This window comes from Caloenas nicobarica, chromosome Z, assembly GCF_036013445.1.
Source record: "Caloenas nicobarica isolate bCalNic1 chromosome Z, bCalNic1.hap1, whole genome shotgun sequence".
Lineage (NCBI taxonomy): Eukaryota > Metazoa > Chordata > Aves > Columbiformes > Columbidae > Caloenas > Caloenas nicobarica.
In genome coordinates, this window is record NC_088284.1 from 49,030,957 (window position 1) to 49,050,121 (window position 19,165).

A 19,165-nucleotide genomic window follows, 5' to 3' on the forward strand; every position below is an offset into this window, starting at 1 on the left:
AGCGGCACGGCCGCGCGAGCCCCGCCGCGCTCCCACTCCCACTCCCCCGGCAGCGCGGGCGGCGGCGCTCGGACCCCGCCGCGAGCCCCCGCGCAGCCGCCGCCGCCGCCGGGCAGCGGGCGCGGTGCCGCGGCGCCGCGCCCCTGCGGAGGCTGCGCGGGGCGAGCGCCCCCCTGCGCGAGCTGCCGTGGGGCGCCGCGCTGGTTACGTAAGTGCCGGCGCCCCCCGCGCCGCTCTCCCCCTCCTTACTGCTCCCCCCGCCCCGCCCCCCGCCCCGCCGGCGGTTATGCAATCGCCAGCACACAGACCTACTGTACCCCACACCGCCCAGCGCCCCGCCCTGCCCCGCCCCCGGCCGCTCCCATTGGCTGTCCTCTGGCAGCGCCCGGCGCCGATTGGGGCGGTGTCGCCGCCAGTCACGGCGCGGCGCGGCTGGCATGCGGGCTATGAGCCGCGCCGCGCAGCCCTGACCTACTAACACACATCCCTCCGCGCCGCCGCTGCCGCCGCACGCTCCCGTCCGCCCGCCCGCCTGCCTGTTCCGCTGCTGCCTGCACAGTGCGGCACGGCACCGCATCGCATAACGCCGCCGCCGCTTCGTCCCGCCCCTCCCGCGGCCCGGCGCGGAGCAGGGGTTGCTCGGCGCCTCGCGGTGCGTTACAGGTATGGAGGGGCGCGTACGCGCGGAGCGGTGCGCCGTACGAAGTTAGGGTCACCGCCCGGGTTGCGGCGTTCGCCGCGCCTCGGCTGTGGGCGGCTGTTACATAACGCCAGCCTAGCCGGCTCCGGCTGCCGCCGAGCGGGGAGGGGTCCGCCGGGCGGCCCGGCTCTGCGCGCTGGCGGCTGGCTCGGCGGAGGGGAAGCAGCCCGGGAGATGCCCGCCGAAGGCTTTCCCTGGCGGGGGGGTGCTCGTTCCCGGCGAGCCGCGCTACTCCCCGCTTCTTCCCACAGCGAGCCCGGGGCAGCGCCGCCGGAGCCGCTCTTCCACGTTGCATAATGTGCCGGCGGGGAGCGGGCTGCCGCGGCGGCCGCCGTGCGGGGCGGAGGGCTGGGTCCCGGGCGCCGACCGCGCCTCGGCCCCAAAACACCGGGATCTGTGTGCTGCCGGAGCCTGCCGGCGGCACCCCCTTTTTCGGGAGGCGCTGGGGCATGTTGCCCGCGGGCAGGCGGGGTTAGTGGCAGCGGCCCGGCCGTGCCGTGCGGGGCTGCGCTTGCCTCAGCCCTTCTCGTCACTTTTGTCGCTGTTTTTTCAGGCGCTGCGGGACCGATCGCATAATAGTTCCTGGAAATGTTGCATTATGTAACCACAGAATTTGCTGGCAGCCGGGCTGGGAAGAGGGAGCTAATTATGCGATTTTATAATCTCGCTACAAAGAAACTAGGACAATCTCTCCTACGAAAAAAAACCCAACCAACAAAAACCAAAACCCACAAACTCCCGTAACTGCAACAGATTTTGTTAAATTGCGTTTAATAAGGGAAGTAGACAACTGGGTAAGTGGGGAGGCAAGGCGGGCTCGCCGGCTGCGTGCCGAGTGCCTTAAAACGAGATCTGTGTTGGTCTATATTTAGCCCCATCGCATTTTAGCAATTGTGGCTTCATGTGCTATTTGTGGTCTTTTCTCCAGAGCTGTGCGTGTAGATGTTCGAGGCCATTTGCTCGGATTTTTAACTCCGTGCCTTCAGAGACTTTTTGATAAGGCTGTATTTTTAGGAAGGCATTTCGCCCAGACGCTGAGCCATCTCTCCGGTACAGGCTTTCACTTGCCGTTTCTGACAGAGGAGAAAGAAAAAGAAAAAAAAAAAACCAAAACACACCCACAACCAAAAAACCAAAATGTCTAATTTAAGGGAGGAAGGCGTTTGGGAGATGTTAGCCGCGCCGGAGGAGAGGGGTAGAGCCGTCCCGCCCGTGCTCTGACGGCCGCGGGGGGCCAGGTGCTGCCGGCCCCCGGGGGCAGCAGAGCCGGGCCCCGGGGGCAGTCGCCAGCACCGCAAGTAGGTCAGTGTGACAGACCCGGCTGGGAGCGGAGCCCGCTCCCTCGGCCACCTTCCCCTCAGGCTTGCGCCGCGCCGTGCGCGGGGGTCGCCGTCTCCCCAACGGCCGTTGGGAGCCGTTGGTGGCCGTTGGGGCGCGGCGGCGGGCGAGCCAGGGCTGGGGGCGCTGGCGCTCCCCCTCAGCCCTTTGTTCTGGGCTGGGGCGGCGGCGGCGGGCGGGTGGGGGGAGCGGCGGGCTGATAGAGCGGGGCCGTGCTGAGGGGGGAGCGGCCCGGGCGCCATGCGCCGCCGGTCACGTAGGGGCCCGCCGGGCCGGGCAGCCTTTGTGGCGGGCGCGGTGCGGGGCCGAGCTGCGGAGAGGCGGCGTCCTCCACCTCCCCGCACCGCGCCCCGTGGAGCGTCACCAGCCCCGCTTCCCGTTTCCCTCCTTGTCCCACCGCCTCCTGAAGGCAGACAAAGGTCCCCCCTACCCGCAAGAGGGGTACAGCTCGTAGGTAGGCATTGGGTAGCTTAGCATACCCCCACTGCCGCAACCCGAGTATTTTCTGCTTTCTCCTTACGTAACGAACAACAACAAATGGCCATTGCCCAATTCTGTTATTTTGCCAAGTCACTTCGGTGTTGCAGTGGCAAAAGTCGTGGCTGGACGTCCTGTACTCTGGGGTCAGCTTGTGCTCTGTCGTCGACGGGAGCATAGCTTTAAAGTTGCTGCTCATAACTTGGCTTTCGAGATATGGCGATTTTTGTGTGTGACTAATACAGTCCTCTGAGTAGACAAAACCACTGTGTTTGTGACCAAAACCTCCGAAGTCCAAATTAAATACCACAACTGCTGTCTTACCTGGCACAGGTAGTAGCAGTGCAGTATTTTTAAAATGTGGTATTCTTGATAACATGCGTAAACTTTTCTGCTACTTGATTGTTGGGGTCAAGTACAACTTTGATTGTGAAGCTGTCTTGGAGTTACTGTTGTGTTAAAAACAGCACGATTTTTTTTTCTTGTCCTTATAAGTTGAATGATTGCCCTCAGTTTCATTGTGTTTGCTCCTGTGTATGTAATTACTTTGGGTCATCTTTGTCCTCAGTAATTAATTCAGTTCACAATCTCGTTTAAAATTTGTGATGTGCATCACTTTTACAGTCCTTATTCAATCAAAATGTTGACTTTGATGGGAAACTTGGATGAATAAGGATTTGGGGTTTGGCCCAAAGACCTGATTTAAACCAACAAGTTCAAGGATTGCTGTATAAAGATCCTTAATATTGTTGGCACTAACATTTATTGTTATAGAAGTTCTCGTGTTACAGATGTCTTTGACTGTTAAACTGCTAACAGTCTTTAGAATGGCCTGCCTCTACTTTCCATTTTTATTTACTTTATATTTTTAGCTCGTTGTATTCTCCAAAGGACTCTTAACTTGCTTTTAAAATGTGCAGCTTCCTGGATTTGACTTCAAAGCCTCAAGTTTCTGCTGTTTTGGTGTTTTGTTTTATTTTTAAGGAACTGATCTGAAAGGTGTAAAAAAAGCTCAGAGTCTTCCTGTGAGCAATATGAACTTATATGACCTCTTCACAGCTTATCTCATCCTAAGAAGGAACAGTATTTGCCATGCTTTGGCTGAAATTTGTAGAACATACAGACATTCTTTCTGTAACAATACAGTCTAAATAGAGTCTGTGAAAGGTATCAGTGCCATGCTACTTTTTTCAATCCTTTATCTGGAAATAAAACTCGTAAATAAAATCAACCTTTAGCTCATTTTAAATTGACTTCTTTTAACAAGTAGTTATGCAAACTATTCTTATGCAATGGTTTTTTTCCAGACAGCAATCTCGCTGCTGTTATAACATCACTATGATGCAATAGTGTGAACAATAAAATCCTCTGTTTGAGTCTTATTACACACTGTTAAGCAATGTATCTGACTCATCAGCTTAATTGACTCTTCTAGGTGACCTTGCCATGATCATTACAGCCAGTTATGAGATATAAATGTGGTTAGAATATGTAATAGAAAAAAAATGCAAATAGATGGCCAATTTATGGAGTTCATTCTAAAAGAAGATGACAGTTGATTTTTGCGTTACAGTATTTTACAGCGTATGAAAATAATAATTTTTTAAAAGTGGTGTTTTTTTTAAGAAAAAACACAAGGTATATGTAACTGTCTGATACTGGTGCCAAGTATGACTGTCAAAAATAAGATTGTGTAAGCAAGTGCATATTTGGACTTGACTCTGTAACAGAAACAACATTCTTAAACTTATATTAAAAGGTAGACCGGAAATGATTATTAGGACCTCCTTAAATATCCTGATTTTATTTTTCCTAATTCACATGCTGAATTGATCCATGTCCAAATTAGCATACTATGAGACTGAATCTGCTGACAAATATCACACAGATCTACTTTTATCAGAAATAATGCCTTATTTAAGATAGTGGTAGTGGTGCCGCCTATGTGTGTGGGTTTTTTTTTTTTTTTTTTTTTCTCCTTTCTTGAAATGCTCCATCTTGGTGTAATTTTCAGTCTGCCCTGAAGTATTTGGATAATTAGCCAATTTTTGCCACAGAGGTGGCTGCACAGCAGTTAGCAGTATAGGTGCCAGTGCTGCAATACCTCCTCTTATGAGTGGAATGGAACCCAATAAAGAAAATGGTGCTCAGCATGGGCAATGGTCTTCCTGTCTGGACCATCGAATAGAATTAGATTTCTAAAGATTGCTATTTCTCTGTTCTGTTTGCAGTGAGTGATAGATACTGACGTTTTACGGGCGATGTTTGTTTTACATATTTGTATTTCAGTTGTTATATAACAAGATGCATGTTTAGAGCATCAGCTGGGATTAATTGACATAATTCTGCTGCCTTTAAATAGCACTATATAAATTTAGGTCAGCTGAAGGTCTGGACCATGGTTGGCATTTTAAGAACACAGTTCAATAATAGAAAGCCATTTGTTGTCAGAATAATTAACATTTGATTTTTTTTTTTTAAATGATTCTTAACTAGGGGAAAGCTGAGGCTGTATTTCCAGAACACTGTTACTATTAAGTTATGGCTTTTTGCTGTCTAGTTTTTCCTGCTGTCAAGTAGCTATTGAAATAAAGAGAAGCATACTGTCATAGTCCTGTAACTTCAGTAACCATTGTTTCTATTGGGGTTTTATTAAAAATACTGGAAAGTGATGTGATGTTTAAAATAGCATGATTTATATGCAAATACTATATAATTAAATATTTACACGAGTTATATACACATTTTCTTTGCTTTTCTGTTTAAAGCTTTTCATAGTGCTTTGAGTAACATTCTTAGATTTTTATTCCCCACTCTCTGCTTCCCTGTAGTCCTTCTGCTTAAATCAGAGCAGTAAACAGCTTGCTTGGGAAAAACTGAACAGATCTGATACATCATACTGTCTTCATAAGGAAATGAAAGAAAATATAGGTCAAATTTACACCTATTAACCTTGACTGACCTTTTTAAACAACAGCTACCTTTAACATACTGTTTCATGCTCTACAAATAGTAATTTTATTTGCATGATTTGTGTAATTTACCTTTGGGAAGCAAACTGTACTTTAATGAGTTAATTTGCAGTTATTAAGATAAACAGTAACTTAAGTAATTTTCCTAACAATGAAGGCCTTTTATAAAAATTACATATGACATCAGCTTTCTGGGTACAGCTTGGAGGTGGGTAATATGGAGGTGCAATAATGTTCCAAGTTCCACTATGATCTTAGTAATTTTTTTTTGCTTTTTATTGAAAAGTATAATAATTATTTTTTGTTTCCCGGGGACTATTTCGTATAGACATCTCCCATTTTTTTCGTTTCAATAAGATGATCAACATTTTAGTGAAAATGGGTCATCTTGTACAAAGCTATCATCATCAGTGTTCCACTGACCTAATTACACGTTGATCCTGAAACCGTAAGCACTTAAGATGCCCGTGAAGTTGTAAGAGAAGGAAACTCTGTATGGCAGCAATAGCTGTGTATTACTCCATGTTGTAATGGATTCATGATCACTGAATGCAACTACATAATGGCAGTAACTGGTGGTAACATTCATGGTATAAATGCTTTTCCTTTTTGTGACTATGGGTAACCCATCCATCATAGCATAAAATGCAGTCACCTATTTTTTCCAGAAAGTTTGAGCTTCATTTGCCTTACATTGCCTAGACCTTCTTGCCCACAAATATATCCCAGTGATAATATCACTCTTTCAGTGGAGCCAGCATTAAAGCTTTTCTTTAACAGGAATATAATTTTACTAATGGTGCTAGATAAAAGGCAAGAAAAAGTATGTTGAAGGATTTCAGTAGAGGTTGGAATGGGCCACATCCTCTGTTGGAGAGGATTTGTGACTTAGGATAGACCTGAGAGGTGCAGAATTTCAGAAGCATTTAGGCAGGCTGTGTTCACCACCTAAGCTTAAATTCAGCTTCCTGTCATGAATGTGCAATGAGGATGATGTTTTTTCTGTAACTTATGAAACTCTCAAGACAGATAGCAAGTGTTTTTAAAACACGTTGAGGGTGAAGTGCAAACTATATTCTTCAGTTTTGCAAAGATTGGAATGCAAAGTCATAATTTTGATATCTACGAGCAGGTTCTACACCAGCTCTTCTGGTATACAGACAGATTTTCAAAATAGATAACCTGTGACAGAATGGTAGCAGTAACATAATTAATGATACCTATGCAAAACATAGACAACAACAATGAAAAATATGCACAGAAATGTATCAATATGAGCTTTTATTGTTTTTCTGCAGTTTGCCATATAGTGGTAATAATGATAGAGGCGTGGTTCTTTTTAAAAACAAGAAGTTGTACTTAGCCAGTATTTTCTTCCATTTTTGAAGGACCGAGAGAGAAATTGTTTTGATGCATGGCAATACAAAAGTGAATTGTGTTTGAGCATCTGACTGCTAGAAATGAGATTTAATTTAGTTTAATAGAATCACTATCCAAACATTAGAACAATAGAATTAAACAATTATTTATCTCATTCTAGGATATGTTTGAAAAATTATGCTTGGAGATAGCATGAATTATTTTGCTAAATACAAGTAATAATATGCAGTTACTCTGTGGGGAAACATGCATACATGTGGAGGCCCACATGCATTCTCTGAAGCAGAAATGACTTGTGTAATTAAATTGTACAGAAGAGAGAGAGGAAAGATTGCAGCCCTGTCCTTCAACCTTTTGAAACATTTCAATTATTATAGTGTGAATACACAAATCCCCAGAATCAGATCCTTAATGTACTATTTTGACACCATCAGATCACTTAAGTATTTTTTGAAGTTCATGGATAAATTAACTTTCCATGATTTCTGCATACATAATTCCTTGCTTCAATAACATGAGTTCTATACAACAATCTCATTAATACTTGGATCTGGGATTGTATCCTGCTTTTATTGAAACCAATGGCAAAATTGCTGTGGGAGCAAGACTGGGTCTGTAATTAAGTTAATAGGGTCGAGTGTTATTACATTGTTGAATTGGCACTCAATGCCATTAACATCAACCAACCAAAAAAAAAAAATCTTTAACAGTGACTAATGTAAGGCAGTATTAAATGTTGGTTTTATAACACTTTATGAGGGAGTGATAAAGCAATTGAAAAATTAATCATAAGGGAAAATATTGGAATTTGAAATATAGTCAGAGGAATCATTACAGCTCATTAGTTTATGTGTAAATACTGATGTTTTCCAGTGGAATTATAAAATGCAAGGGAAGTGAAATGGCTGGTTTCACTGAAGGCATTCTGCCATTATTGTCAGATGGAATTTATCTTGTTTAAAAATCATCATTGGGCTGATCCACACAGAGACATATTAACAAATAAGGGCTTTGACTCCTGTTTTTAAAGCAGTAATTCCAGTTACTGTGATAAAAGTGCATGTTGTTTGGTTAGTTCACTGAAGTAATAGCATTAGAACTAACTACATAAATAGCAAACCAGTAAGAGTATGTCAGTGGGTTACACGTCTGTCTTGGCAGCTTTACTGATGGACTCTGGCAGAGAGCAAAGTTGAGTACTGCACACAAAAACATGGTTGTTTTGATACACACTTAATATTTGCTGTAGACTTGCATGCTACTTATGTTCTGACTATTTGTGCCAGGAACAATGTGTACAGGAGGGAGACTGGCCAAAACAGGAGTTATCAGTGCTACAGTGAGCAGATTGTGCACTGAACAGCCCAAACTGCAGAAGTCCTGTTGAGCAAGAGACATGAACTCTGCAGGTTGTTGGGTTGTTTAAGTGCAGCTCAGTGCCAGTGTTAATCTGCAGGAGATTGACCAAACATGCAGTCGAGCTTTTAGTGATATATAGATGGTCATAGTGATGAACTATGCCATTAGTGTACATTTGTTTAGGAAAAACCAATCCAACAACTTTTTGCTAATTATTATTATCATTATTAGTACTTTTGCTAGATAACAGTGTTGGACAAACATTAAAGTGGGATCACTTTGAGTTTGCATACCATACAGATAGACACAAAGTTATAGTTCTTACTCTGAAACAGTCTTTTTTAGGACTGAATGTATTGCTTCTATATAGTGTGGAAATGGAAAATTGGCATATAAAAAGTTGTATTAAATCTGCGTAGGTATAGTTTCGTACGCACAAATCCTTTAAGTACGTCCTTGCTGTTGCTACTGTTTCAAGTGAAAGTGTAGATCTTCCATGGTATATGGAAGATAAATCTATAGCAAAGAATGATGTATGCATATTAGTATCCCTTTTCTAAGTGAATAAATATCTTTCTTTGGGTTTGAGCATAGCGCTCTAGTACCATTAAATTCAGTATGATCTCTGTATTAGTAGGGCCCTGAAACTTCATAAAAGTTGTTTTGAATCTGTTTGACTTGGGCGAGAGCCGGCTGAGATCCATACCAAGATTTCATAGGTATTCAGAGCATGTTATACTGCTTCCTTCTGTATGCTGTAGAAGGTGTATGCATTTCCTCAGAAAGACAGAAGTTTTTAATGGCACAGGTGAATACAGTCATTGCAGTATACCAAGACAACTATGGATCAATAGTTGTGCATCCCCAATGCTTCAGGATAATGAAATAGAATCCTAGTATTTTTCTTCTCTTAAGGTAAAGTTATCTTACAGATATTCTACAAATGCCACAAAAATTCAGGTGGCCTTGTCTTTTTTAATTTTTAAATCCTGTGTGTTCAACAGTCATTTTTTTAAGGTATTGGGTTGCACTCGATTTAAAAATGGTCTGCATATTAATTAAGCCATTGATTATATGTAGCAGTGAAATGGACAGAATAGCTATGCAGCTTCTTCAGCAAATCATATTATACTGAATGTTTGAACAAACTGATGTTGCTTTGTTGTGGAGCTTATTTTGTTTTTAAACCTGATTCTGCTCCTATTTAACTTGACAGAAAACTCCCTTTGACTGCAGTTTGAATTTTGAATCAGGATCTAACTATGTAATTGCTTGTGAGAGATATGTTTCTCCTTTACAAACATGGCAATTTGTGGTGCTGCTTTTTCACTAAAATGTTAGATGCTGTCTTTGGTGTGGCTGGTTTCTAATTCTATTTTCCATTAAGGCTGTATTATTGAAGACAAATAGTTACATGTCAGTAATTAACCATGGATTTTAGGAAATTCTACTTAGCTGTTCTATTAAATGTGTTAATTTTTCATGACAGAAGAGTTGGCATGGTTTGATGGAACAGAACCCAGCTTGAAACCTGAGTCTTTATGACCCTGCTTAATTGTTATTACATCACTCACTCCTCTTTTCCTTCTGGAAAAGACAAGAGAATTCATTAATTCTTTTATAACTTTCCCAACTGATAATGTTGAAATTAGTTTCATTAGTCATTGTAAAAACATTCCAAATAAACAGTGAAATTAATCTGAAGTGGCTTGGTTGGTTGCGTGGTGGGGGTTTTTTTGTTTTTAATTTGGTGTTATGCAGGCAAGAATCATTGCTGACTCAATAGTCAGTTCTATAAAAGCTCTTGACATACTACATTTATTTTACCAGGAACATGACTGACTGTGGAAAATGAGATATTGAGAAGCTATATCTCAGATCAAGACTAAATGATCTTATGAGAATAAAGTATTTTTGCATTAAAAGGGACTAAATAAAAAGCCAATTTAAATGCTAAGTTCAAATTTAATGATTACGATGTATGAAGCTAAAGGTTAAACTAGTTTTCCTTTGTAAACAGTAAGACTTTTAGATCTAAATTCCCACTTTAATGCGAATATTTTTCTAAAGGTGTACATGCCTCAATGGTATTAAACTTTACTTGATGTAATAAGACTATTTTTCAAATGCAAATCGTTAATTAAATATTATTTATCTAATGTATTTTTCAAAATGAACTTTAAAGTTTTCTTTGTAAGACCCAAGAAAAATAGTCATATGTAGACATAATGCATTTTTTCTTGACAATTTTTTTTAATTGTTAGGTATTTGCCAAAATTATGTGTGTGCTTTTACTAGTTTGAACTGATAAGATCAATCAAAAAGGAATTTTAAATTTCTAAGAGTATGTATATAAACATTGTGTATAGAGATATAAATCTGTATATATATGTATTTTAAAGGATGCAAAACCAATAATTAAATCTTTAATAGCTTTAATGGTTAGCGGTGTTATTTTAAGACAATAGAAAGCACTCCAGCTTCTCTAAATCAGCTTATGTTATTTTTAATCCATGAGGGACCCAAATATATAGCATTTTTAAGGCACACACCACAGCTGTTTTCAGAACAGATGCTTTAATGTGGAAGAACAAGATACTTTCCAGTACTGCTCATTAATGTGCCTGAGGTCCTGCGATGTTAAGTGTTGGACATTTAGGTTGGTCAGAAATATCATGGAAAGTTCTGTGGCAACATTACTGTAGAATCAAAACTCAAATATTTATTTGAGATTTTTTTTTCCTTGGATTGTATTGTATTTGTTTTGGAACCAAATCTGCTACCTAAGTATCATAAAGCTTAGAATATCAATTGTTTCAGTGTTGAGCTGTCTTCGTATTACAGCAGGTTTAATGAACCAAATGCTAGTCTAAGCTTTTTATCAAAAGCTACTTTTGCATGTCCTGAACCAGCAGTTCCTAAATAGTAATCAAATTATCTATTTATTCCAGGTTTTAAAGACTATTCACATTGCCTCTGCCAAGAAAATTTGTTCTAGACACTTCTGTCCGAGAATATGAAAGAAAAGGAAGAATGTGTGTGGATTTAAAATTACTGTATTTATCAAGTTGTGGAGTGAGAAGCACTGGCGAAACAGCTTGCTGTGTTGCTCATTGCAGATCTACTACAAATTGTTTCTGATGCAGCTGAGAAAAATGCAGACCCTTAAAAAGGAACACGGACCTGTTGACACAAGTAGCAATGTGGACAAAATCATGGTACTTAAGTCTACTTTAGCAGAAGTGTCTGAAGAATTGTCTACAAATGAAGAGATACTACTTACTGAAGCAAATAGTGGAAAAAGCAAATCTTCAGCTTGCCGGAGAAAGCGAGAATTCATTCCAGATGAAAAGAAAGATGCTATGTATTGGGAGAAAAGGCGGAAAAATAATGAAGCTGCCAAAAGATCTCGTGAAAAACGACGACTGAATGACCTTGTCTTAGAGAACAAACTAATTGCACTGGGAGAGGAGAATGCCACTTTGAAGGCGGAGCTGCTTTCGTTGAAGTTAAAGTTCGGTTTAATTAGTTCTGCAGCCTATGCCCAAGAGATACAGAAACTCAGTAGCTCAACAGCTGTGTATTTCCAAGACTATCAGAGTTCCAAATCAAATATTAACTCATTTGTAGATGAACATGAACCATCTATAGTTGGTAGTAGTTGTATTTCTGTCATTAAACATTCTCCTCAAAGCTCAATGTCTGATGTGTCTGAAATATCATCCGTAGAGCATACTCAACCAAGTCATATACAAAGCAACTGCAGAAGTCCTGAAAATAAGTTCCAGATTATAAAACAGGAGCCCATGGAATTAGAGAGAGAACCAAGAGATGATAGAGGTTCATATAAAGCATCCATATATCCAAACTACATGGGAGCTACCTTTAACATGTACTCACATTCTCCTCCTCTTTTGCAAGTTAATAGATCCTCCAGTAATTCCCCCAGAACATCAGAAACTGATGATGGTGTAGTTGGAAAGTCATCTGATGGAGAAGATGAACAGCAGGTTCCTAAGGGTCCAATCCATTCCCCAGTTGAACATAAAAATATTCATGCAACAGTTAAAGTTCCAGAAGTGAATTCATCAGCTTTGCCTCACAAGCTTCGAATTAAAGCCAAAGCCATGCAAGTTAAAGTGGAAGCAATGGATAATGACTATGATGCAACACAGAAATTGTCATCACCCATTGACATGTCATCAAAAAGACATTTTGAGCTTGAAAAACATGGTGCACAAAATTTGGTGCATACTTCTCACACTCCTTTCTCAGTTCAAGTGACTAACATCCAAGACTGGTCTCTTAAACCAGAACTCTGGCATCAGAAGGAACTCAATGTAAAAATTCAGAGTGGTTGCAAAGCTGGAGTTGTTGAAATAAAGGACAATATCTACAATGTCTCTGAGTCAGAGAACCTGTATTTGAAGCAGGGCATAGCAAACTTATCTGCAGAGGTTGCTTCACTTAAAAGACTTATAACTACACAACAAATCTCTGCATCAGACTCTGGTTAAGTTACTACTGAACAAAGGCTTATTGTTTTAAAAGGTGTCATTTGCAGTAGATCAATATGTTTTGTATTATGCTGAATTTTCACTGGACTTGTGATGTCATTTCACTGTAATGTTCACATAATGTCTGATTGGTGTCCTTTTGTGCACAAATTATTATGAAAACTAGGCTGCGTTATGATCACTATGCCTTGTGTATAGTCAAGCAGCCTGTACAAAGGCTGTATATAGTGAACTTTCTTTTTGTTCTTCTACTATAGAGTGTGCAAGTTACCAGTTACAATAAAATATTGGTGACAAACACAGAACATCTACTACAGTTCAGTTGATTTTATGAACTTGTAAATAACTCGTTAATTAAAAACTGGCTTTTTCTTACACTGTGTTCAACTTCACTTATGTGTTTGGTTTTTACAGCCTAACAACCAAATTACAATTTACAACATGTAATCCTTCTGGCCACCTTTTTCCTTAACACATTTTTTAGAAGAGACTAGAAATAAAGTGGATATTTATAAATGAAACAGTACCAATTTATAGCCTTAGCCTTCTCTAACTTATTTATTAGTAGAAGTTAACCAAAAGCCCTGCAAATTCGAACCCAGTAATTAATATCAACAACCTTGTTTCTCCTTCTATCTCAAATGAGACAGTAATGAGTTTCCTGAACAGTTTGTGACAAACCCTTTTTTTGATATTAGAACTTGTTTTAGATGAAATTAGTTAAGTTGGATTTGTGCATCTGCAAAGTTTTCAAAACCTTGCAGTGACAGAACTGGACAGCACCATGTTTTTCAAGAGTTGACTTGTGTGTGCGAGGGCCACAGGCATAGAAATAAGTGTGCAAAAACGCTGCACAAAAGAGTCTGTCTGCCTTGCACACCTTGGTTCTTTCCATGGCAGACCATGGCTCACTTGTAGGTGAAGGATAAGGCTACTGGATCTGTAAATGCTGAGCCTACCAGGCAAATATCTACATAAGGGCCAGGCAATAGTAGTAGCAGAGTTAGATCATCTGCTCTTTTAGCTCCTAGTGTGGGACATAATGCAACTCAAAGTAAGTCTTACTACCAATTTGGCCTTGGGTTCAATGACTTAGTTAACTGAACTGGAATACCCTGGCTCACTATGGGTCATTTTGCAAGGACTTCTTAAATGTAAGATGCAGACTGTGTGAAGAACTGCTCAATCCAGATACTACATGCCCCTTGCAATTTATGCAGATTATGTTCTTCACCTGATGACTGGACAGGACTGCAGTGATCTTTGTCTTTGAGAAGAGCCATTGAACCATGGAGACTAGAATTGCATCACATGTCCTTGGTTTGACTCACCCAAGTCTTTCATTTTAAAATTAAAAATAATTTATAAATAGAGCATAGACGTGGCAGAGGTTCTTTTCTTGAAACTTTCCCCTTCTTTTAATGTACTAATAACTCAAACTGAAAAGTAAGCTTTTGCTGAAAAGACTTTTTATTAATTGCCATACTGTATAATGAATGGAACCTTTCCATAGACTTAGAATACTAATTAAGAAAACAGTAGGTATTGTTTTTTAAATTCATACTTGACTTGAGTGAGAGGAAGTTTTTCAATTTTTTGGGGATATGAAGAGGAGTCTGAGTCACTCCTGATAGCTCTGAAGCTTGGTCCAGCAGTCAAGGCAATGGCAAAACTCCCTGATGTCAGTAAGGCCAGGATTTGATTCTGTACCTTTTCAGGAGCTGATGATTCACAGTCACGTTCTGGGAGGACCTTGGCACAGAAATCACTGGTACTTTCTGAGCTTTTTTGAGCCTTCTAACTGCTGTCCTGTATTTGTGGTATTCAGAGTTAATAAACTGTTATTCTTTTTTCATGCCTTAATAATACAATAGACCCCATAGCTGGGCTCTGTATGTATTTGGTAATTAATATAGATGACATTTCAATGTTACTGAAAATAAGCTCAGGATTATTGCATGAAATGTAAAAATTTGCATTGAATGATGGGGATATGAAACATGAGGCAGTGATTGCTACTGTCTCTTAGCTTGCTAAGTATCTTCTGTAAGCAACAATAAAATTCTTTAAATATTTTGAATATTATTTATCACATGTAATGTGTTCAAGGAGAGGACTTAAAACTCTCAGTGTTGCCATCTGTGTAAGCCTAGATCTATTTTTTTTTTCCATTTCTTGTTACAGTTGTTTGTCATAATGGAAGAATGTTGTCCTCTTTCTAGCTCATTATATATTTTGTGTATCTGTTTTGTGCAATTAATACTTAACAGTAATGATGTAGTTAATTTGTTGAAGGATGTCATTGCAAGAAAGTTATAGCATGGAGCTTAGGAGCACAATCAGATGTTATTTATACTCCCTTTATACCTTAGTGTTATGCTTCATTTGAAGAAAGAAATAAATAATTTGTCTTTTGTTCAAAACCAGGTCTAATTACAACATGATTTTGTATTACATTCATTGTCCTGGTCCAACCCAAAGGTGTTAGCTGCAGTTGATGACAAATCCTCATGTGCTGAAGTTACTATATCTGCATGTAATACTTGGAGTACCTTTCACAGGTATTATAAAGTTACACAATGCAGGGTATGGGTGGTATATACAAAGCCCCGTTCTTTGCTACAGTTGCAAACTGGCCAGAAGACACTCTCAACTGCAGTACCTGTGGAGTAGATAGCTCCCTTAAACCAAGACCCTCACCCTCCTCACCCTTTTTTAGCCTGCTTTCCTTCAGGACATGGCACCAGGAAAGATGGAGAATCACACTGGCTGGTGGGAGGGAGAGAAGGCAGTGGGACTCTGTTCCCCTGCTCCAGCTTCCAGCTGGTGCAGAGCTGCAAATGTGTTTGAGCAGAGGAGCCGAGGGGTTGGAAAGCTGTGCCCTTCCAGCCTGCCTTTCCCATGCAGCAGAGAACAGGAGCAGCCTCCATGGAAAGAATATCCTTGGCTGGTCTACTATTTTCTCCATTGGAGACTGGAATGTTGGTTTGAACAAAAAGAATGGGCTTTACCTAAAGCAATATAAACTGGTATCACATCCTGTAAGTTATAAAAACTCTTGTAGGCTTAGCAATTAACTGACAACATAAAACATGCTGGAAGTGGAATCTTTCTCATATGAAGGAACATGGATTACTAGACAGTAACTGAAAAATTACTGTAGAGTGTGCCTCCAAATCGGAATATTAAGGAAGGAAGACCACATACAGAAACTGGGAACTCCAGAGACTTACCAATACAAATTGTCATTTTTCACGGGAACACAGGAGTTTACCATGGTAGATTTATTTGGCTACTCCTGAACCTTGCCTATGATAATTGTTAGTATGAAGGACTTCAGGGAAAGTTTTAAAGTCCATTGCAAATCACAGTCGATTAGCAGTGTAAGTTTTTTTTACTAGTGACTTCAACTGGTGTGTAATCAATACTGTGAAGTGTGTTAGGTCATTTGTTAAATATGCCTAACAGTTCCATATAAACACAGTGTTCTGTGTTTATACACTTGTATTTTGGTGTGTACAAAGACTGAATGTGGATATGCCCATACATATACTGAGCCTATGCATTATGATTTTCTGAATCCTCTCAACTGCCTGCCTTCAGTAAAACATATTGCATGGGATATATTTACATTTTATTAACATTCTGTACAGCCAAATATCTCCTTGTTCATGAGAAGGAGACAGGTAACTGGCAATTCCTGGTTAATCTCTTATTATTTTTGATGTTTTCTTCATGCCAACTTCTAAAAATCTTTTCTACTTGCTGGTACATAAATATGCTGCTGAAAATAGGCAATATACAACAAATTTAGCAGAAAATGCATAGAGAATCCAATTAATATGTCCTTTATTAACACCATATTGGTTTTATAATATTTTTACAATTTATTGCACAATATGAGCTTGGTAACTACAAGAATACAACAAAACTATTTTTGAAATTTATTGTGTAAGAATGAGTGGTACATATTGTTCCATTACAGTGCCAAATTAAAAGTTAAAAATACTAGACCAAATCCTAAGGCTTTTAACTCACTACTAGATCCTACTTTCCTTAGTGAAGCAGATTTTTTTGTGTGTGCAATAAGGGACTTACTCAAGATGAGTAACTACCAAGACATAATCTTTACAGTTTGCTCATGGCAAGGATCCTTACTGATTTTCCCATCTCTAAGGCTAACTCAAGCCTTGTGACACAACAGTGATACATGAGTCCCTTTATCACTGGAGTTGTAGGGAACTTGCTCATGTATGAAAGAGAAGGCAGTGAGATGTTGAACTATTATTTATTCAACAACAGGTCTAAAAGGATGTGGTGAATTATGAGCAAAACTCAGAGTAGAGGTGTAGTGTTTATTTGCTTGAAAGAGAAAGCATCAGAAGACATTTGGGTTTAGGACTCAAAAAATAGCAGGAATGCATCTGTGCTTTTTATAATTTGACCAGCTATTGCCTGTGTGCCAATTCCAAGGGCCATGACTAGAGTTATGGTAATTCCTCACCCTTAAACACTACAGAGCTCCACAGGATTACAAACAGAAATGCTTGGGAGGGCCAAATATGAGGCCTGCAACTCTGCCATGATTCTATATGGGTTTCAATCTCCTGCACGCAAGCATCCTTCCTGTTTGTACTGCATCTGAGAGAGATCTGATCCGAGAAAGTCTGCATCTGTCCAAAGGTTCTGGGGAAGCTAAATGGCCACCTAATACTACCAACATTAAGATAACATGGTTGATTTTTCCTCCACTGCCTCTTGTTCCCCCTACAGATGGATGCACAACTTAAAATGTCAGGCAGTTGTTACGCTTTCTCATGCTATTCAGACTCTTAGATGTGCAAATGCCTGATTGGCCATCGAAGTTAATAACTTACATATGCAAAAAGAACACTCTGCCCTGCTATCTGTATGTGCTGGAGTCATCATCAATTATGTCTACATTTCTGAAGCATGATAATAAACATGTTTCTTTCTAATAATATGGACCTCTAAAAAGTCTGTTAAGTTGTATATATACTGAGGACATACTGCATTGATTTCCATGGGATTTCTGTTGTGCAGCTCTGAAAGCCAGGGTATTAATGGTCTGTATAACAATCAGAAAATACCAGAGCATAATACTGTATCCTATAAAATAGCTGAAAAGCTGATAAAATGCAATGAGAGCCATTGTAGCAGAACACAGAGTGCCTTTCTCTAGGCTGTGTTCCCTTTAAGGATTTAGAAATACTAGAGGGAGTTTGAAGGAGAGCAAAAGTCAAATAATAAATTCTCAGGGGCTGATCTGTGAATCAAAAGTATGCATTAAGCTGTAACCCCACACTATACACATCAATAGACAATCTATGTGCATGAAGTATTCAGATCCCATTCTCAAAAAAAGTCATGGTAACTCACGACTTTTAAAAGCCTGGTAGTTAAAAATGTGAACAAGCAAATGTTAAAAATACGTAAGCAAAACTATATTGGACAAGAGACAATAACAGAGAACATACATGGCCTATAAATATTGTCAGGAGATGGAAGGAGTTGTTTGGGCTTTCTTATTTCGTGTAAGAATAATGAGATTAGTTTAAAAAGTAAGATTTTATCTTCTTTCATCAGATGTTTATGGCAGTGAAAAATACAAAAATTGGAGAAAGGCAAACTGCTGATTTGCTGGTATTGAAAGGTAGTGAAATGGAACAGTTCCAGTCAGAAGGGACGTACACCAGTCATGTAGTCACACTGCCTGACAACTGCAGGGCTCCCCAAACGTACAGCCTGTTATGAAGGGCATTGTACAAATGACACTTTTTAAGGCACTGACAAGCATGGACCATAGACCACCCATCTAGGGAGCCTGTTCCCATATCTGATCACCCTCTTGCTAAAGAAATAGTTCCTAATGTCAACTTTGAACCTCCCCTGACACAGCTTTGAACCATGCCACATGTCCTGCTGCTGTATGCCAGGGAGAAGAGCTCAGCACCGGCCTCTCCACGTCCCCTCCCCAGGAAGCTGTAGAGAGCAGTGAGGTCGCCCCTCAGCCTCCTTTTCTCCAAACTAGACAAACCCAAAGTCCTCAGCTGCTTGGGATGCCTCTGATGAGCATGTGCCACAGATGGATCCTTTCCAGGTGGAGGAGAAGAAACAGCGGCATCAAGGCTGGATCTGGAAGAGCGGGAAGAAAGCCTGTGCTCGAGGGCAGCAGCATGGTCCCCTTTCCCTGGCTGCTTTCCAGCCGGGAGCTCGCCGCATGTGCTGGTGCCTGGGGTGGTCCCTCCCGGGGCCAGGACTTTGCGCTTCCCCTTGTTGAACGTGGCGGAGCTCCTGCCTTGGCAGGGTACGACCCCAGGGTGATGCAGAGAGCAGCACCAAGTTGTGACTCTGCGCAGGAGGAGGGATTTGGGCGCTGCCGTAACGAGGCTGCACCGTCA

At 40.9% G+C, this 19,165-nt stretch overlaps 1 protein-coding gene across 2 annotated transcripts; it reads left to right on the forward strand.

The window, feature by feature from the left end:
* The first annotated feature begins 465 nt into the window (after nucleotides 1-465).
* Nucleotides 466-17,654, forward strand: NFIL3 (nuclear factor, interleukin 3 regulated). 2 transcript variants are annotated; one of them, XM_065657381.1, is made up of 2 exons: nucleotides 466-663; nucleotides 11,178-17,654. In XM_065657381.1, exon 2 carries the CDS (start codon nucleotides 11,367-11,369, stop codon nucleotides 12,741-12,743), a length of 1,377 nt encoding a protein of 458 aa, XP_065513453.1. In that variant the 5' UTR covers nucleotides 466-663; nucleotides 11,178-11,366; the 3' UTR covers nucleotides 12,744-17,654. The 2 variants fall into 2 exon arrangements, with proteins under 2 accessions (XP_065513453.1, XP_065513454.1); XM_065657382.1 differs by having other exon boundaries at nucleotides 466-652.
* Nucleotides 17,655-19,165: the final 1,511 nt, after the last annotated feature.

Coding starts and splice junctions, on each gene's coding strand:
- NFIL3 (XM_065657381.1), top strand. CDS start 11,367: ATGCAGCTGAGAAAAATGCAGACCCTTAAAAAGGAACACGGACCTGTT.